This window comes from Danio rerio, chromosome 4 (assembly GCF_052040795.2).
Source record: "Danio rerio strain M-AB ecotype USA chromosome 4, GRCz13ab, whole genome shotgun sequence".
Taxonomy (NCBI): Eukaryota; Metazoa; Chordata; class Actinopteri; order Cypriniformes; family Danionidae; genus Danio; species Danio rerio.
Window position 1 is genome coordinate 38,916,322 of NC_141024.2, and position 21,179 is coordinate 38,937,500.

The 21,179-nt window shown below is 41.4% G+C and overlaps 1 protein-coding gene, 1 long non-coding RNA gene and 7 other non-coding genes across 9 annotated transcripts in view; 5 read left to right on the plus strand and 4 right to left on the minus strand.

Moving 5' to 3' along the window:
• The window catches only part of LOC148680332 (uncharacterized), a 406,127-nt gene that overhangs the window by 2,550 nt on the left and 382,398 nt on the right, over positions 1 to 21,179 (plus strand). The gene's annotated exons all lie outside the window — the stretch shown is intronic.
• trnap-cgg (transfer RNA proline (anticodon CGG)) lies at positions 1,855 to 1,927 on the minus strand. The gene has a single exon. It is a non-coding gene; the product is annotated as a tRNA-Pro (tRNA).
• Positions 2,227 to 2,298, minus strand: trnap-agg (transfer RNA proline (anticodon AGG)). The gene has a single exon. It is a non-coding gene; the product is annotated as a tRNA-Pro (tRNA).
• Positions 3,250 to 3,321, minus strand: trnap-cgg (transfer RNA proline (anticodon CGG)). The gene has a single exon. It is a non-coding gene; the product is annotated as a tRNA-Pro (tRNA).
• Positions 3,621 to 3,692, minus strand: trnap-agg (transfer RNA proline (anticodon AGG)). Its single transcript has one exon. It is a non-coding gene; the product is annotated as a tRNA-Pro (tRNA).
• On the plus strand, positions 5,094 to 11,553 carry LOC148680338 (uncharacterized). The gene is made up of 3 exons (XM_088649879.1): positions 5,094 to 5,100; positions 5,612 to 6,164; positions 6,267 to 11,553. The coding sequence occupies exons 1-3, from the start codon at positions 5,094 to 5,096 to the stop codon at positions 6,352 to 6,354; spliced, it is 648 nt and encodes a 215-aa protein (XP_088506005.1). The 3' UTR covers positions 6,355 to 11,553.
• Positions 13,439 to 13,511, plus strand: trnaf-gaa (transfer RNA phenylalanine (anticodon GAA)). Its single transcript has one exon. It is a non-coding gene; the product is annotated as a tRNA-Phe (tRNA).
• On the plus strand, positions 14,644 to 14,716 carry trnaf-gaa (transfer RNA phenylalanine (anticodon GAA)). The gene has a single exon. It is a non-coding gene; the product is annotated as a tRNA-Phe (tRNA).
• trnaq-cug (transfer RNA glutamine (anticodon CUG)) lies at positions 15,505 to 15,576 on the plus strand. Its single transcript has one exon. It is a non-coding gene; the product is annotated as a tRNA-Gln (tRNA).

Genomic DNA, 21,179 nt, shown 5'->3' on the forward strand with positions numbered 1-21,179 from the left:
GTCCAGGCTTTGAAAACGGGACCTCTCGCACCTTATGCGAGAATCAAGCCCATAGACCAACGAGCAACTGCAAAACAGCCACTTTACATGGCAACACTATCTGCTGACAAACCGGCATTCTCAGAAAAAAGACCTCTGTGTAAGCCACAACGACCTTACAAAACAGCAGACAACTGTAAGGGCTCAACCGAAATTTGAATCTGGGATTTCTCATTGCATGAACGAAAATCATACGCCTAGACCAGCAAGCCACTATGCAAAGGAATGTTTTATGTGGCGACACTATCTGCTGACAAACTGGAATTCTTCGAAAGACATTTTAATGAAAGACATAGTGCCCTGTAAAACACATGACACCTGCAAGGGCTCGTCTGGGATTTGTACCCAGGACCTCTCACACCCGAAGCAAGAATGATACCCCTAGACCAACGAGCCACTAAATTGAGAGCATTTCACATGGCCTCAGAAGTATCAGATAGTCAGAAAACTTTCTCCAACGAATCAAGGGCACCCTAAGCAGGAATCATACCCCTTGACCAACGAGCCACTGCAAAACAGTAACTTTATATGGCAAAACTATCTGCTGACGAACTGGCATTCTCAGAAAAAAGGCCTCTGTGTAAGCCACAACGCCCTTACAAAACAGCAGACAACTGTAAGGGCTCAACCGAAATGTGAATCTGGGATTTCTCACGGCATGAACGAAAAGCATACTCCTAGACAACAAAGCCACTAAGCAAAGAAATGTTTTATGTGCCGACACTATCTGCTGACAACCTGGAATTCTTCGAAAAACGTTTTTTATGAAAGCCATAAAGCCCTGTAAAAGAACAGAATTAATGCAAGGGCTCGTCCGGGATCTCTCGCACCCTAAGCGAGAATCATACCCCTAGACCAACGAGCTACAAAAACTCGAACATTTCACAAGACATCAGAAGCAACAGATGGTCAGAAATCCTTATCTTACAAACATTGAAGCAGGGCTTTTGCTTCATTTGGACCCGGGACTTCTGCAATGGTTCCTCCAGGCTTTGAAAACGGGACCTCTTGCACCTTATGCGAGAATCAAGCCCGTAGACCAACGAGCAACTGCAAAACAGCCACTTTACATGGCAACACTATCTGCTGACAAACCGGCATTCTCAGAAAAAAGGCCTCTGTGTAAGCCACAACGCCCATACAAAACAAAAGACAACTGTAAGGGTTCAACTGAAATTTGAACCTAGGATTTCTCATGGCATGAAGGAGAATCATACTCCTAGACCAGCAAGCCACTATTCAAGAAATATTTTATGTGGCGACACTATCTGCTGACAAATTGGAATTCTTTGAAAGACGTTTTTACGAAAGACATAATGCCCTGTAAAACACAGTACACCTGCAAGGGCTCATCCGGCTATTAAACACAGGTCCTCTCGCAACCGAAGCGAGAATCATACCCATAGACCAATGAGCCACTTAATTGAGAGAATTTCACAAGGCGTCAGATAGTCAGAAATCTTTCTCTAACGAATCAAGGGCACCCTTAGTGAGAGTCATACCCCTAGACCACCGAGCCACTGCAAAACAGCAACTTTATATGGCAACACTATCTGCTGACAAACTGGCATTCTCAGAAAAAAGGCCTCTGTGTAAGCCACAACGACCTTACAAAACAGCAGACAACTGTAAGGGCTCAACCGAAATTTGAATCTGGGATTTCTCATTGCATAAACGAAAATCATACGCCTAGACCAGCAAGCCACTATGCAAAGGAATGTTTTAAGTGACGACACTATCTGCTGACAAACTGGAATTCTTCAAAAGACATTTTAATGAAAGACATAGTGCCCTGTAAAACACATGACACCTGCAAGCGCTCGTCCGGGATTTGAACCCGGGACCTCTCACACCCGAAGCGAGAATCATACCCCTAGACCAACGAGCCACTGCAAGACAGTAACTTTATATGGCAACACTATCTGCTGACGAACTGGCATTCTCAGAAAAAAAGCCTCTGTGTAAGCCACAACGCCCTTACAAAACAGCAGACAACTGTAAGGGCTCAACCGAAATTTGAATCTGGGATTTCTCACGGCATGAACGAGAAGCATACTCCTAGACAACGAAGCCACTAAGCATAGAAATGTTTTATGTGCCGACACTATCTGCTGACAAACTGGAATTCTTTGAAAAACGTTTTTTATGAAAGCCATAAAGCCCTGTAAAACAACAGAACAATCGCAAGGGCTCATCCGGGATTTGAACCCGGGACCTCTCGCACCCTAAGCGAGAATCATACCCCTAGACCAACGAGCCACAAAAGCTTGAGGATTTCACAAGACATCAGAACCAACAGATGGTCAGAAATCCTTATCTTACAAACATTGAAGAAGGGCTTTTGCTTCATTTGGACCCGGGACTTCTGCAATGGTTCGTCCAGGCTTTGAAAATGGGACCTCTCACACCTTATGCGAGAATCAAGCCCATAGACCAACGAGCACCTGCAAAACAGCCACTTTACATGGCAACACTATCTGCTGACAAACCGGCATTCTCAGAAAAAAGGCCTCTGTGTAAGCCACAACGCCCATACAAAACAAAAGACAACTGTAAGGGTTCAACTGAAATTTGAACCTAGGATTTCTCATGGCATGAAGGAGAATCATACTCCTAGACCAGCAAGCCACTATTCAAGAAATATTTTATGTGGCGACACTATCTGCTGACAAATTGGAATTCTTTGAAAGACGTTTTTACGAAAGACATAATGCCCTGTAAACCACAGTACACCTGCAAGGGCTCATCCGGGTATTGAACCCGTGTCCTCTCGCAACCTATGAGAGAATCATACCCATAGACCAATGAGCCACTTAATTGAGAGAATTTCACAAGGCGTCAGATAGTCAAAAATCTTTCTCTAACGAATCAAGGGCACCCTAAGCGAGAATCATACCCCTAGACCACCGAGCCACTGCAAAACAGCAACTTTATATGGCAACACTATCTGCTGACAAACTGGCATTCTCAGAAAAAAGGCCTCTGTGTAAGCCACAACGACCTTACAAAACAGCAGACAACTGTAAGGGCTCAACCGAAATTTGAATCTGGGATTTCTCATTGCATGAACGAAAATCATACGCCTAGACCAGCAAGCCACTATGCAAAGGAATGTTTTATGTGGCGACACTATCTGCTGACAAACTGGAATTCTTCGAACGACATTTTAATGAAAGACATAGTGCCCTGTAAAACACATGACACCTGCAAGGGCTCGTCCGGGATTTGAACGCGGGACCTCTCACACCCGAAGCGAGAATCATACCCCTAGACCAACGAGCCACTGCAAAACAGTAACTTTATATGGCAACACTATCTGCTGACGAACTGGCATTCTCAGAAAAAAGGCCTCTGTGTAAGCCACAATACCCTTACAAAACAGCAGACAACTGTAAGGGCTCAACCGAAATTTGAATCTGGGATTTCTCACGGCATGAACGAAAAGCATACTGCTAGACAACCAAACCACTATGGAAAGGAATGTTTATGTGCCGACACTATCTGCTGACAAACTGGAATTCTTTGTAAATTGTTTTTTTATGAAAGCCATAATGCCCTGTAAAACAACAGAATAACTGCAAGGGCTCGTCCGGGATTTGAACCCGGGACCTCTCGCACCCTAAGCGAGAATCATACCCCTAGACCAACGAGCCACAAAAGCTCGACTATTTCACAAGACATCAGAAGCAACAGATGGTCAGAAATCCTTATCTTACAAACATTGAAGCAGGGCTTTTGCTTCTTTTGAACCCGGGACTTCTGCAATGGTTCGTTCAGGATTTGAAAACGGGACCTCTCGCACCTTATGCGAGAATCAAGCCTGTAGACCAACGAGCAACTGCAAAACAGCAACTTTATATGGCAACACTATCTGCTGACAAACTGGCATTCTCAGAAAAAAGACCTCTGTGTAAGCCACAACGCCCTTACAAAACAAAAGACAACTGTAAGGGTTCAACTGAAATTTGAACCTAAGATTTCTCATGGCATGAAGGAGAATCATACTCCTAGACCAGCAAGCCACTATTCAAGAAATATTTTATGTGGCGACACTATCTGCTGACAAACTGGAATTCTTTGAAAGACGTTTTTACGAAAGACATAATGCCCTGTAAAACACAGTACACCTACAAGGGCTCATCCGGTTATTGAACCCGGGTCCTCTCGCAACCGAAGCGAGAATCACACCCATAGACCAATGAGCTATAAAACTGAGACAATTTCACAAGGCGTCAGATAGTCAGAAATCTTTTTCTAATGAATCAAGGGCACCCTAAGTGAGAGTCATACCCCTAGACCACCGAGCCACTGCAAAACAGCAAATTTATATGGCAACACTATCTGTTGACAAACCGGCATTCTCAGAAAAAAGGCCTTTGTGTAAGCCACAATGACCTTACAAAACAGTAGACAACTGTAAGGGCTCAACCGAAATTTGAATCTGGGATTTCTCATTGCATGAAGGAAAGTCATACGCCTAGACCAGCAAGCCACTATGCAAAGGAATGTTTTATGTGGCGACACTATCTGCTGACAAACTGGAATTCTTCGAAAGACATTTTAATGAAAGACATAGTGCCCTGTAAAACACATGACATCTGCAAGGGCTCGTTCGGGATTTGAACCCAGGACTATTCACTCCGGAAGCGAGAATCATACCCCTAGACCAACGAGCCACTAAATTGGAACTGTTTCACATGGCCTCAGAAGCATCAGATAGTCAGAAAACTTTCTCTAACGAATCAAGGGCACCCTATGTGAGAATCATACCCCTAGACCAACGAGCCACTGCAAAACAGCCACTTTACATAGCAACACTATCTGCTGACAAACTGGCATTCTCAGAAAAAAGGCCTCTGTGTAAGCCACAACGCCCTTACAAAACAGCAGACAACTGTAAGGGTTCACCTGAAATTTGAACCTAGGATTTCTCATGGCATGAACGAGAATCATACTCCTAGACCAGCAAGCCACTATGCAAGAAATATTATATGTGGCGACACTATCTGCTGACAAATTGGAATTCTTTGAAAGTCGTTTTTATGTAAGACATAATGCCCTGTAAAACACAGTACACCTGCAAGGGCTCGAGTGACGTCACTGACGTCACTGTCTCCGTTCGGTCGCCTACTGCGTTTTCTTGAAGTTTGGACTCGCTATTTACTCGCAATTTAAATCTTAATCATAAAATTCTTCCTCATTCGCTAACTATTTTTCTCTCCTACTTAGGGTGAACAAACCCTTAATACATTTATACAAACAAAACTGCTTTAAAACGGTCTGTCCCTCGAGCATCCGCCTGTTGTTTGTAGATTTAGCCTGCTAGCACCGCTGGTCAGCTAAAGCTACCAACCTCTTTTACCATACACTTTTGACATACTGGCTTTGCTCTTTACCCTGTAAAATGTCGCTTGCGTCTCTGTCCTTGTGTGCAGGAGAAGCATCGATGGAGGCGTTGGAGCTGGAGCTGGAAGAAGTGGAGTCCCAGATCCGGGCACTTCTGATGAGGTGGACGCGGCTGCTGGAACAACTGCTTGTTGTGCCTAACGCTAAGGCCGCCTCATCATCTAAGGTACGTGGAAATTACAACCACATCATTCCCTCTACCTCAACCCGCGTCCTTCTCTGTCCAGGCCCAGCGCACCCGGGGCGCGGCTCGGCCAGGCGTCGTTCACACCGACACCCGGCTACCACGGCGCCTGGGTGCAGCCGCGTAAGGTGCTTGCCAGATCCTGGGGCAGAACGTCTCCTCCTCCCGTGTTTGAGATCTCCACGGAGAACCGCTTCTCCCCTCTCCGCGAGTCGGGTCCCGATGTGGCCATCATCGGTGACTCGATCGTTCGTCACGTCCGTGCCGCCTCCTCAAAAGGTAATAAAGTACGTACTTTCTGCTTTCCTGGTGCCCGTGTGAGAAATATTTCTACACAGATTCCAACCATCCTGGGTGCTGCCGAGAGCCCTGGTGCCGTTGTCCTCCACGTGGGGACAAACGACACCGGGCTCAGGCAGTCGGAGATCCTGAAGAAGGACTTCAGGAGCCTGATCGAGGCGGTTCAACGCACCTCGCCCGCCACGCAGATCATCGTTTCTGGGCCGCTTCCTACCTACCGCCGAGGAAATGAAAGGTTCAGTAGACTTTTAGCTCTGAATGAATGGCTAATAACATGGTGTAAAGAACAGAAATTGCTCTTTGCTAATAACTGGAATCTTTTCTGGGAGCGTCCTAGGCTCTTCCGTGCTGACGGCCTGCACCCCAGTCGAGCCGGAGCTGAACTCCTGTCAGACAACATCTCCAGATTACTTCGCACCATCTGACTAGCAGGTAAAAATTCACAAAATTCACATTATAGCCACCTAGACTTTTGTTCGTAACACTTAAACATCAGTAACGCATATCTGGCAAATCCTATAGAGACTGTGTCTCTTCCTCGTATTATTAGATTAAGAAATAAACGTACTGTGTGCTCCAGAAAAAAATCTATTAAGAATCAAACCAGAAAAACCAGTAGAAAGTGAAAATACAAATTTCGTAAGGCTTGGTCTCCTAAACATCAGGGGCCTCATGTACGAAGACTTGCGTGGAAATCTTACTAAAACATTGCGTACGCACAAAGCGTAAATGTGCGTACGCAGAAAAAAATTCGAACCGAATCTCACGCATATTCTTTTGTACATCTGAATGAACGTGAAACTGAGCGCAACATGCACGAGCACTAAACCCCTCCCTGCCTCCTGCCGTATGAATATGCTAATGACTATGCTAATGGCAAAACCCAACGAAAAAGTAATGGCAAAGCAAGCAAAAAGAGAAACTTTGAACAGAATGTGAATTGGAGGTGCTGCTTTTGGAGGTAGACCGGAGAAAAGCGGTGTTATTTGCAAGTTTGTTCTCCGGAATTAACAACAAAAGAAAAAAATAGAGTGGGAGAGTTTAGCTGATGCGGTCAACACAGTTGGGTCTGAACATCGCACTGAGTGTGTTAAAAAAAAGAAATAGTGTGGTTTATATCTGTAAAATGTTGCAGGACACTTAACAGTCTCAGTGGCACTACTTGTAAGACGCATGTGATCAAGAATTGATATGTTTGAACATGAACTCGGCTCGAATCCAGCGTCTGATGAACTCTTTCTTGTTTTTTCCCCCGCTACATATCAGATTTTGCCAACTATTTATCACGAGAATGACAAGTAGGAATCATCAATAAGTTCATATCAATAAGCATCATATTTTATTTGCACATTTATTGAATGTAAATGTTTCTGATTCACGCATGCAAATTCATCTTCAGATAGTGTCTTTATAGCAATGTGCGTGTGGTAGATAGCTCAGATTACATTGGGAAAACAGGCGACTGCTGCAAATTGTGCTTTAATGTTTAGCTGGTCAAATGTATGGTATGGAAACCTTATATACCTTATATTCTGAGCGTGAAACCAGGCGTCTGCAAAGTTTTTGTGCGTACGCAGCGTTGATACATGAGGCCCCTGGTCACTTGCACCTAAAGCACTTATCATTAATGAAATAATAACAGAAAACAATCTTAATGCACTCTGTCTCACTAAAACCTGGCTGAAACAAAATGACTATATTAGCTTAAATGAAGCAACTCCTCCAGGATTCTTATATAAACATGGCTCGTCAAACTGGTCGTGGTGGTGGAGTTGCATCAATCTTTAGTGATTTCCTTAATATTAATTAGAGAAAAGGACTTATGTTTAGCTCCTTTGAAGTATTATCGCTTAATGTTCAGCTTCCAGATACTATGCAAAAAGCTATGTTATCTCTCGCTTTAATCACCACATATAGACCCCCAGGACCCTATGTCAATTTTCCAAAATAATTTTCTGATTTTATTTCTGACTTACTAGTCAAAACTGATAAAATGCTAATTGTAGGTGACTTTAACATCCACATAGATGACGCTAATGATACATTAGGGCTCGCGTTTATGGATTTAATACACTCACTTGGGATAAAGCAAAACGTTGTGGGTCCAACCCATCGCTTAAAACATACATTAGATCTAATTCTGTCTTATGGAATCAAGGTTATTGACATAGACATTATACCACAAAGTGATGATATTACAGATCACTACCTCTTACTATATAAGCTGTGTTTACCTGAAATCAGCAAACCCGCTCCAATACTCCGCCCTAGTAGAACTATTGTTCCGTCAACTAAAGATGAATTTATAAATAACTTACCTGATCTCTCTCTATTTCGTAATGCACCCGCAAACTCAAATGATCTTGATGTAGTAACCAGCAGTATGGATGCCATCTTTACTAGCACACTAAATACTGTGGCACCCATCAAATTAAAAAAGGCTAGAGAGATTAAAACTATACCATGGTATAATAGTCATACTCGTGCGCTCAAAACAGCAACCCGTGCCCTGGAACGTAAATAGAAAAAAACTAATTTAGAGGTCTTTAGAATTGCGTACAAAAACAGTATGTCCAGCTATAGGAGGGCTCTAAAATCTGCCAGGACTGAGCACCTGTGCAAACTGATAGAAAATAATCATAACAATCCTAGATTTTTATTTAACACCATCTCTAAATTAGCAAATAATCGGTCATCCCTGGAACAAACTACTCCACCGCAAATTAGTAGTGATGACTTCATGAATTTTTTCAGTAATAAAATAGAAGGCTTTAGACAGAAAATAGGAGATGCCAAACTTTCTGCACCGGCTTATACTCCAAATCCTGTAAATATTTCATTAAATCATAATAATAACCTACACTGCTTCAAAATCATAGAACATGAAGAGTTAGTAAAAATTATAAATAGCTCTAAACCAGCTACGTGCATGCTGGACTCAATTCCAACAAAATTAAGCCTATTATTAAGAAACCGCAACTAGACACCAACAACTTAGCTAACTATAGGCCTATTTCAAATCTTCCATTTATGTCTAAAATACTAGAAAAAGTTGTTTCCACTCAATTATGCTCTTTTCTGCAGACGAACAATATTTTTGAAGTGTTTCAGTCAGGTTTCAGGGCTCACCACAGTACAGAAACCGCCTTAGTGAAAATAACCAATGATTTACTCTTAGCTGCTGACCGAGGGTGCGTCTCGCTATTAGTTTTACTCGATCTTAGTGCGGCATTTGATACCATTGACCACAATATCCTCATAAATCGCTTAAAGTCTACAGGTGTCCAGGGACAGGCTCGACAATGGGTTAAGTCATACTTAACTGACCGCTGCCAGTTTGTGAATCTTAATGGACAGCCTTCACAAATCTGCCCAGTAAAGTATGGGGTGCCTCAAGGATCAGTTTTAGGCCCTTTACTGTTTACAATTTACATGCTACCTCTGGGAGACATTATTAGAAGACATGGGATCAGCTTTCACTGCTATGCAGTTGATACTCAATTATATATTTCAACTAAACTTGACGAGACGTCTGAACTTTCTAAACTAACTGAGTGTATCAAAGACATCAAAGACTGGATGACCAACAATTTTCTTCTCTTAAACTCCGACAAAACAGAATTATTACTTATTGGGCCTAAATCTTGCACACAGCTGATCTCGCAACTCAATTTACAATTAGAGGGATACAAAGTTAGCTTTAGCTCTACTATAAAAGATTTGGGTGTCATATTATACAGCAATCTAACTTTTAAAAACCATATATCCCATGTCACAAAAACTGCCTTCTTTCATCTGAGAAATATCGCTAAATTACGAAATATGCTATCCATCTCAGATGCAGAAAAGCTAGTCCATGCTTTTATGACTTCGAGACTGGATTACTGTAATGCTCTATTTGCTGGCTGCCCAGCGTCCTCTATTAACAAACTTCAATTAGTTCAAAATGCAGCAGCCGAGTTCTAACCAGGTCTAGAAAATATGATCATATAACCCCAATTTTATCCTCCTTACACTGGCTGCCTGTTAAGTTTCGTATTGAATTTAAAATATTACTTCTCACCTATAAAGCTCTAAATAATCTAGCTCCTGTTTATCTAACCAACCTTCTGTCTCGCTACAAACCAACTCGCTCTTTAAGATCTCAAAATTCAGGGCTTCTGGTAGTACCTAGAATAGCAAAATCAAGTAAAGGAGGTCGAGCCTTCTCTTTCATGGCTCCTACACTCTGGAATAGCCTTCCTGATAAAGTCCGAGGCTCAGACACACTCTCCTAGTTCAAAACTAGATTAAAGACCTATCTGTTTAGTAAAGCATACACTCAATGCATCACCTAGCGGGTTCCACACTGGCTTCTGCATCTTGCTTATATACACTATGAACAGCAGCTACGCTAATTATTTTCTTTATTCTCTCTTTTCACCTGGGGATACTCATCCCGAGGTCCTCAGATTATGCGGAGTCACTTATTGGATCCAAAACCAGCGACGTGATGATCCCAAGGATTCCATATCCGGGACCAGGCCATATCCTGAGCTGCTGCTGCGCTGATGGTCGTGGGGAGTGGAGAACATGAGTCTGATTCCAGCGACGCTCCAGGGACAGACGAGTCTTCGCTGAGGCCATCTTCCAGCTTAAACCACGGCGAATGAAGTTCTGCACAAGACTTTTGGCCAGCGGAGAAATTAAAATGGTCGTGCCCAACTGAGTCTGGTTCTCTCAAGGTTTTTTTTCTTCACTCCCATCAGGTGAAGTTTTTTTTCCCTCTCCGCTGTCGCCACTGCCTCGCATGGTTCAGGATTGGTAGAGCTACGCATCGATGAATGTGCTCTTCAGTGTTGAACTCTCAGTAATGATTAAATCACACTGAACTGAGCTAAACTGAACTGAACTGAACTTAAATACTAAAACCTGAACCACACTGTTCCAGTTACTGAACCACACTGTTCCAGTTACTATGACCATTTATGTGAAGCTGCTTTGACACAATCTACATTGTAAAAGCGCTATACAAATAAAGCTGAATTGAATTGAATTGAGTGTGTCAATGGTGATTCCATCATTTGCTGCACCAACATCCAGTGCAGTCCCAGCTTCACCTGCACCTGCTGTTCCTCCACCTGCACCTGCTCCACCTGCACCTGCTGTTCCTCCACCTGCACCTGCTCCACGGGAACAGGAGAAGGAAAGTGGAGTCCACAAAAGGAAGTATGTGCGTGCGGTTACTTTTAATGTTTGCAGCAAATGTGGGCAACCAAAGACTAAGGAGTTTGGCCATAGCCGATTTGGTAATGCCACATTTTGCCTGCAAACTTCAAATGGCAAATCCTTAGAGGACTGGTTGGCAGAACAGCGCCAGCAAAATAAAGGACAAACTCCAGCTCCAGAATAAAGGACAAATTGCTATATATATTTTTGTAAATGTTACATGGGTACTCTCTCTCATTTTATTTAATTTTTGTGTGTTAATATTTAGCATTTTAAAGTGGCACTTATAGGCCCACTCTTATTTTGTCTTGTGTGTACTTATTTAATATTTGTGTGCATTTTATGTAAAAATATATTTATATTTCTTAAAAAAATAACATTTTATACATTGCTTAAATACTATATTTTATATAATAAGTGCCCCCACTCTTGCATTTTATTATTTATTTATATTATTGTTTAATATATTGTGTATATAAAAATAAATATAAATACAGAGTATTGTTTTTATATAATGTGTATAATAAATAAATATATTTATATACAGTATTGTTTTAATATATTATATGTGCATAATAAATAAATATATATTGTATTGTTTTTATTTATTGTATATTATATAGTTTATATATTAAGATATGTTTTTATTTTGTTTTTTACATTTTTAAAATTGTTTTGCGATTTTAATATTTGTATTCATTTTAATAAACCATTTTGCATATTACTTGTTTTTGTGTGCATTCATTTAAAGTTATTACATAAAGAAATATAACATATATTAATATATATATATATAAGAACAATATCCACATAATAATAGTAATATCAATATAATTGCTTGTGTTCCGTCAGTAAAATTTCAATAAGAGCGCAGCTGATTGGCTCCGCTGAAACCGACACTGATTGGATATTGTGTTACACAGATCGTGTGTTCGAATCCAGCACGCAAAAAATGACATTTAGAATGACATGCAATATGCAACCAAAATACCACATTATGCACAGTCACAAAGCCGCGAACACTACTGCAAGCGAAATTTGACGCATTTTTCCGTTTTTTTGCGGCTTGTTCACTTGCGAGTGAGCGAGAAAATTGGGCCCCTTCCTATGCTAAGCGAGCGCTCTATCATTTGAGCTAATTCCCCTCGGAAAAATTCAAATTGGTAGTTTTTGGCGTGGTCAAAAAAAAAAAAAAAAAAAGATCACATCTGCTCTGTGGTGGCCTCTTTGCCCTGCCCGCCATTTAGTCTATGAAATATTAAATTGTGTTAATGGCAGCTGAAATAGCTCAGTTGGGAGAGTGTTAGACTGAAGATCTAAAGGTCCCTGGTTAGATCCAGGCTTTGGTAAAATAGTGTTGTTTTTCTGTTTTGGGCACAAGAGTTAGGTGACCGAAAGTCACCCAAAAAGCCTAGCTGCTGCACCCTTAAGTCCAACTGCTTCCACTTGACCAAAAAGCTATCTTACTTCCAGATGGTCACGTCGCTTCTGGTAATGATTGAATCAGGAGAGTTTCACTTTAAACCTTTTCGCTTTAAAAAGGCATGAAAACAGAGGTGGAGAATGGAGGCATTGTTCCCGCTATCTCTCGCATCCAAAGCGAGCGCTTTACCATTTGAGCTAATTCCCCGCAGAGCAATCAAAAAATTGGCGATTTTCGACGTGGTCAAATTAGAAAAAAAAAGATCACATTTGCTCTGTGGTGGCCTCTTTGCCCTGCCTGCCGTTTAGTCGTCAAAATGCCTGGAATAGTGCGCTTTTCTTTTGAAGGCCCTACCTGGTCCTGCTAAAGTAAACGTGTGAGGAGCCCTGCATGCCGAATGACGAGTTACTCAGAAATCAATGCACATTGGCACTGCCTTGTATTGACATTCTGCTACTTTCTGGCAAGGCCTTTTTTTTTTTTTTTTTTTTAACATTTTTTTCTGTTTAGCCCGGGCAGCACGAGCTAGAAGACTTGAGGTTCCATGGTGTAATGGTTAGCACTCTGGACTCTGAATCCAGCAATCCGAGTTCAAATCTTGGTGGGACTTTGTTTTTTTACCAGCACCACACAAAAAAAGCTGGAATAGCATTCTTATCTCTTGAAGGCCGGAGAATGACAGTTATACTGAGCTTTTTAGCAAACATGGTGGAAAGTGGCCGGTTAGCTCAGCTGGTTAGAATGTGGTGCTAATAATGCCAAGGTCGTGGGTTCGATCCCTGTACTGGACAAACTTTTACCCTTTAAGGCCTCAGAGGCATTTCAGGATTCTGCTTAGTCTCACAGACATGGATGCAGCAGGATACCTTCAATGAGCAGCCGAAATAGCTCAGTTGGGAGAGCGTTAGACTGAAGATCTAAAGGTCCCTGGTTCGATCCCGGGTTTCGGCAAAACAGTGCTGTTGTTCTATTTTGTGGACAAGGGTCAGGTGACTGAAAGTCACCCAAAAAGCCTAGCTGCTTCACCCTTAAGTCCACCTACTTCCACTTGACCAAAACGCTATCTTCCTCCCAGATAGTCACGTTGCTTCTGGCGATGATTCCAATGACCTGATCGACAGCACTCTATAATGCTATGTATTTAGCGTTTTGATGTCCCACTGCGGACACGCTGCTGAATAAAAGAAAACTGTGACTTGATAGGGCTTCTGAAGGCTTGCAATGATATGTACTACACGGAAACCGGCAAAGCTGACGTAAGTAGTTTCGCTTTAAACCCTCAAGGTGCCACCAGCTTTGCAATAAAAGCCAATGTAAAAAGGCATGAAAACAGAGGTGGAGAATGCAGTCATTGTTCCCGCTACCTCTCGCATGCAAAGCGAGCGCTTAACCATTTGAGCTAATTCCCCTAAGAGCAATCAAAATAGGGCGATTTTCGACGCGGTCAAAATAGAAAAAAAAAGATCACATTTGCTCTGTGGTGGCCTCTTTGCCCTGCCTGCCATTTAGTCGTCAAAATGCCTGGAATAGTGCGCTTTTTTTTTGAAGGCCCTACCTGGTCCTGCTCCAGTAAACGTGTGAGGAGTCCTGCATGCCGAATGACGAGTTACTCAGAAATCAATGCACATTGGCACTGCCTTGTATTGACATTCTGCTACTTTCTGGCAAAGGCCGTTTTTTTTTTTTTTTTTTTTTAACTTTTTTTTCTCTTTAGCCCGGGCAGCACTAATTAGAAGACTTGAGGTTCCATGGTGTAATGGCTAGCACTCTGGACTCTGAATCCAGCGATCTGAGTTCAAATCTCGGTGGGAGCTTGTTTTTTTTACCAGCACCGCACAAAAAAAGCTGGAATAGCATTCTTATCTCTTGAAGGCCGGAGAATGACAGTTATACTGAGCTTTTTAGCAAACATGGTAGAAAGTGGCCGGTTAGCTCAGCAGGTTAGAATGTGGTGCTAATAATGCCAAGGTCGTGGGTTCGATCCCCGTACTGGACAAACTTTTACCCTTTAAGGCCTCAGAGGCATTTCAGGATTCTGCTTAGTCTCACAGACATGGATGCAGCAGGATACCTTAAATGAGCAGCCGAAATAGCTCAGTTGGGAGAGCGTTAGACTGAAGATCTAAAGGGCCCTGGTTCGATCCCGGGTTTCGGCAAAACACTGCTGTTGTTCTATTTTGTGCACAAGGGTCAGGTGACTGAAAGTCACCCAAAAAGCCTAGCTGCTTCACCCTTAAGTCCACCTACTTCCACTTGACCAAAACGCTATCTTCCTCCCAGATAGTCACGTTGCTTCTGGCGATGATTCCAATGGCCTGATCGACAGCACTCTATAATGCTATGTATTTAGCGTTTTGATGTCCCACTGCGGACACGCTGCTGAATAAAAGAAAACTGTGACTTGATAGGGCTTCTGAAGGCTTGCAATGATATGTACTACACGGAAACCGGCAAAGCTGACGTAAGTAGTTTCGCTTTAAACCCTCAAGGTGCCACCAGCTTTGCAAAAAAAGCCAATGTAAAAAGGCATGAAAACAGGGGTGGAGAATGCAGGCATTGTCCCCGCTACCTCTAGCATGTAAAGCGAGCGCTTAACCATTTGAGCTAATTCCCCTCAGAGCAATCAAAAATTGGCGATTTTCGACGTGGTCAAATTAGAAAAAAAGATCACATTTGCTCTGTGGTGGCCTCTTTGCCCTGCCTGCCGTTTAGTCGTCAAAATGCCTGGAATAGTGCGCTTTTTTTTTGAAGGCCCTACCTGGTCCTGCTCCAGTAAACGTGTGAGGAGCCCTGCAAGCCAAATGACGAGTTACTCAGAAATCAATGCACATTGGCACTGCCTTGTATTGACATTCTGCTACTTTCTGGCAAGGCCTTTTTTTTATTTTTATTTTTTTAACATTTTTTTCCGTTTAGCCCGGGCAGCACGAATTAGAAGACTTGAGGTTCCATGGTGTAATGGTTAGCACTCTGGACTCTGAATCCAGCAATCCGAGTTCAAATCTCGGTGGGACTTTGTTTTTTTACCAGCACCGCACAAAAAAAGCTGGAATAGCATTCTTATCTCTTGAAGGCCGGAAAATGACAGTTACTCTGAGCTTTTTAGGAAATATGGCAGAAAGTGGCCGGTTAGCTCAGCTGGTTAGAGCGCGGTGCTAATAACGCCAAGGTCGAGGGTTCGATCCCCGTACTGGCCAAGCTTTTACCCTTTAAGGCCTCAGAGGCATTTCAGGATTCTGCTTAGTCTCACAGACATGAATACTGCAGGATACTTTTGAAAGGGCAGACGAAATAGCTCAGTTGGGAGTGTGTTAGACTGAAAATATAAAGGTTCCTGGTTCGATCCCGGGTTTAGGCAAAACAGTGCTGTTGTTTTATTTTGTGCACAAGGGGCAGGTGACTGAAGGCCCTACCTGGTCCTGCTCCAGTAAACGTGTGAGGAGCCCTGTACGCCGAATGACGAGTTACTCAGAAATCAATGCACATTGACACCGCCTTGTATTGACATTCTGCTACTTTCTGGCAAGGCCGTTTTATTATTATTTTTTTTACATTTTTTTTTTCTTTAGCCCGGGCTGCACCAACTAGAAGACTTTTATTAAGCTTGGCAGTAAGTGGCCGGTTAGCTCATACTGCCACCTGTAAGTCGTGGTTATTCTTGGTTAAACCGGCCAATCACTTTGTGAGCTGGAACCAAGATTTGTTTTACTCTTGGTTTTACCAGGCCAATCACGTTCCAAGCTGGAACCAAGATTCACCCTATTCTTGGTTAAGGCAGCCAATCGTGTTCCGAGTTACAATGAACGCTATGGCCAATCAGAGCCCTTATACCATCCATGATTTGTATTGTAATAAAAGATTTCGTCGCGGATTAATTCGGAAACCAATTGCAAAGTAAGTATTTTTTTAACAAGGTGGTTTAAATGAATAACCATTACAGTAACGTTAATTACTACAACATAATTATTATATGATTGTTATAGATGTTTTATAATGTTATTTGGTAAGATTAATGTTAGCCGACCAAGCAAACTGTAGTTTTACTACAAACATTTTAATGCAGTTATTAATTAATTAATATGGATCATGCATGATTGCATCACTAATAATAAACCAACAATATAAGGGTCACACATCAATACATCACTAATAATAATGTTATTATTCTTAGTGATGGATTAAATTGTGACCCTTATATTATTGTTTTATTATTAGTGATGCAATCATGCGTGATCCATATTGTTTTATGCTTTGTGATTAGTGATGTATTATGCGTGAGCATTATTAGATTAGTTTATGATTAGTGATGTAGTGATATGTGAGCGTTATTATAGTATTTGTTTATAATTAGTGACTGATGAAATGAGCCTTATATTTATTATTAGTAAAGTGATTCATTAATGTGTGAGAATAATGCACGGGCATTAATGTAACTATGGTAGTAAATAACAATATAAAGTGAAGTAATGTATAATAACTGCATTAAAATGTTTGTAGTAAAACTGTACAGTGTGCTTGGTCGGCAAACATTAATCTTAACAAACAACGTCATATAACATCTATAACAATCATATAATAATTGTGTTGTTGTAATTAATGTTACTGTAATGGTTATTCATTTAAACCAGCTTGTTATAAAAATACTTACTTTGTAATTGTTGTCCGAATTAATCCACAACGAAATCTGTTAATACAGTACAAATCATGAATGTTATAAGGGCTCTGATTGGCCATAGCGTTCATTGTAACTCGGAACATGATTGGCTGCCGTAACCAAGAATAGGGTGATTTTTGGTTCCAGCTCAGGACAAGATTGGCCAGCGTAACCAAGAATTAAAAAAAATCTTGGTTCCAACTCGAAACGTGATTGGCCGGTGTAACCAAGAATAACCACGAATTACAGGTGGCAGTATGCGCCACTGGCCCAGTCTGCATCAGCAGTGCTCATTAGCATGCTGCTTGGAAAGAGGACACGGCTCGGTCAACATGCAGTTCCTTCAACGCTTGCTGTGCTTTCTTGTCATGGCAAGTTGTGGTGTCGATAGGATGCTCTAACACAGAGCATGTGACAGTCCCTCCCAAGAAGAACTGTGATCCAGGCTCTGAGACTTTCTCTTCTCCAGGAGGAGGTTACAAATGTTAGAGTTATTTTTGTCAGAGCAGCTGCAGCACACCTGGGTGGAAGCCCACAGCTAGGCTTGATGGTCTAGCCTGGTGGTCTAGTAATTAGGATTCGGCGCTCTCAACGCCGCGGCCCGAGTTCGATTCCTTGTCAGGGAACTTCCTTTTCACCTCCATGGTGAACTTCGAGCAGTGGTGCCGATGATATCTTCGCAAAGGCAAGAAAGCGGCTCTGAGCACAAAAGACGTCCTTTGAGCTGGAGTCGAACTTACGACCTAAGAATTGGTCCTACAGTCCTCCCCTCTACCAACTGAGCTTTCGAAGTCCAACGTAGCAGTTCCACAACCACACCCTATAAGGTAGCTGCAGTCCGACCGCTGGCCAAAAAGGACAGGAGCAAAAGTACTTAAGCCTTCCCATACCGGGAGTCGAACCCGCGTCACCTGGGTGAAAATCAGGAATCCTGACTGCTAGACCATATGAAAATTGCCACTTTTGAAACCCAGTCTTGGCACAAACTCCAGTTCTTTCTGATCGCTGGCACGTCCCTGCTCCGCTTGAACAAGTGCCACTCATACTTTTACACATTCTCTTATTCACAGTTTCTTGGTTTCCGTAACCGAGAATCTTCTGATCCATAGTCATAAGCGCTATTCTTTGTGCCACTCTGTTCAGCACCTTGTTAGCACATTGCTTGAAGCAAGGACAAGGCTCTGTCAACCCGGAGTTCCTTCACCACACATTCTGCTTTGTTTTTATGGCAAGAGGTTGTGTGGATGGGATGCTCTTACAGGATTCCTGACAGTCCCTCCATAGAAGACCTGAGATCCAGGGTCGGAGACTCTCTCCTCTCCAAGAGGAGGTTAAAAGTCTTTTGTGTCTCTGTGTCAGAGCACTTAGGTGTTGCTGCAGCTCAGAGACCTACAAGTGGAGGAGATTACACTGCAAGTTGGCTGGATGACCTCTAAGGGGTCGGCAGTTATGCCACATGTAGGCTGGGTTTGCGATTGATGTAGCTGTAGTAGACATTCATAAAAATAAAAAAAATTAAAACTGGTTACTCTGAGGTTGTGTTTAGGGTTGGGGTAGGTGTAAAATTGAATAAAACATAGCGGGTTACTGTGAGGTTGGGCCTAGGGCTGGGGTAGGTGTGATTTTAATAAACTGCGATAGGTTGTATTCTGTGCCATGTACAAGACATTGAATCAATGAAACCCACATGGAGGTTTGTTACTGTGAGGTTGGGTTAAGAGTTGTGGTAGGTTGTGTTGTAAAATAGCAATTAGTTTTTTATTATTATTGTCTCTTTTTCTTTTAATCAAACAATTATTTGTATTGGTCATGTAAGGGTCATATATTAACTGAACTTTTAATGTTGTGGGTGAGTGCTGTGCATACTAATTAGCATTTTTGCAGAAGTAGATAGATGCGGGTCCAAAATTAAATTCAGCTCTGCAGAAACTTCCTGTCTGAAGAGAGGTGTTAAAACTGAACACAAAACATAGAAAGATGTATACTTTGTTGTTGGGCAGAGAATTCGTAGAAAAAGAGGAAGTATGTCGAAGGTGTGGCCAATGGAGGACTGAACAATGACTGACAAGTGACGTTACACCAAAACTCCACCTGTTAAGATCAGTTGTGTATATATGCTGAAGTCAGGAAATGTATGTTTGTTGCGAACCTCTTGAATGTAATTCTTGTATTGCATTGGGGTAATGTAACCCAGAGCTCTGTCATCGAATTATTCATTTGTATCCAATAAATTGTTACGATTTTTGACATTGAAGAAAAACCTCTCCAGACCTTTTCTCTTGAACACGCATGGAATAGAGATAGAAATTCCAACAATATGTTAAAATATATTTGAAAAATATTATATACATAGAGAGAGAGAAAGACAGAGACATTAAACCGATGAGATAGAAACTAGAAAAATAGTTGCACTTGTAACACTTTGAGGAAGTAACACTTTGAGGAACTGAGATTTGATGTGAGAGGACAAGATTGAGTTTAGGTGCAAAAACTAAATAGAATAATAATATTAGTAATAATAATTATTACAAAAAATAAAAAATTGTTATGGCTTACACTGGCTGTTTTCATCTATGAAAGTCAGCTGCATAAGACTATCTAAGCCATCATCTAGGGACAAAGAAAAATCATGGACACTTAGTGGATGTGGATGAACAAGATGAAGTGAGTTTAATTTTTCTAAATTTAAAAAGGATAAACACCAAGAAAGAAATCGATAATTAAACATTGCATTTCAGATATAAAAATATATATTAAACAAACATGAGGGGTCAAGGCCTAATATGAACCCTGAGATATAGCAATAATGTTGAACAATTATACCACATGGTAGGCCATGTCATAATTTGTGTTTTATGAATAATAACCCAACTGTGTCTTGTTTTTTAGTCTCCACCATCATAGTGCCCTACAGCTTTGCCTGCAGACTAAGCAGACCATAGTGCTGAGTGGATGGGAGTGAAGATGCCAAACTTTACTTAAAACTATTATTGGAGGTCAAATTGATTTTAAACTTAATAAAACCTGTCTCATTGGTTAAACTCTAGAATGTGGTCACTATGGCTCACATGGTTCTTGAGTGCATGTTTCCCTAACATCAGAGATACCAAGTTCTGAAGGAAAACTGAGAAGGAGGTTGCAGTGGAGAAGAGCAGTAACTGGTCTCCATGAGACATTATTCCAAAGACGGGTAAGACTCTCGTTGGCCACCGGGAGCGACCCAAGCCAGGAATTTTGTCGCGGAAGACTAGGCACCTGTACAGGTAGGCAGGTGTTGAGTGAGATGGTTGTGGAGTGGAGCAGTGATGCTTGAAAGGCCTAGAGCATCCGAGTATTGAGGGGCACTGTGAAAGATCAGTAGTCTGCCTCAGAAATGTGGGCTCCTCCAAACCGGACCACAGCGAACTGCTAAATATGTCTGGAGATCAGACACTCAGAAAAAGGAACTTGTGGGTAAAGTAAGAGGCAGGGTGCTGTCAAGAACCATTTGAGACCATATGATGACTGGTAATATGAAGGAGACAGAATTTATTAAGGTTTTGTTATGAAAATAATAACTAAGAAAAAGACTTAAAGGAAAATATACAATGAATCTCTAAATGTAAAATGTTGAAATGATATTTAACTATTTTTGCAAATTTTCATAGGTTTACTGATACAGGGCAGGAACAGGATATAGGAGGAAGTACAATGTATGGTGGTGACTAAAGAAGAAGAAACAACTATTGGTAACTGAAGAAGTCATTTGAATTATAAATTTTGATGGAATTGATTATTTAAGTAAAGATTTACTTAAAACTAAATATTATGTTGAATCATCTAAATTAAGACGGGATATTAAAAACTAGAAAAGGTTGGTATCAGAAAAAAAAATATTTATGCGTAAAGAAGAAATGGAAATATAAAAAATTTAACTCACGTCATCGGGTAAAAAATTTATAGTTCTAATCTGATAAAAGAACTGA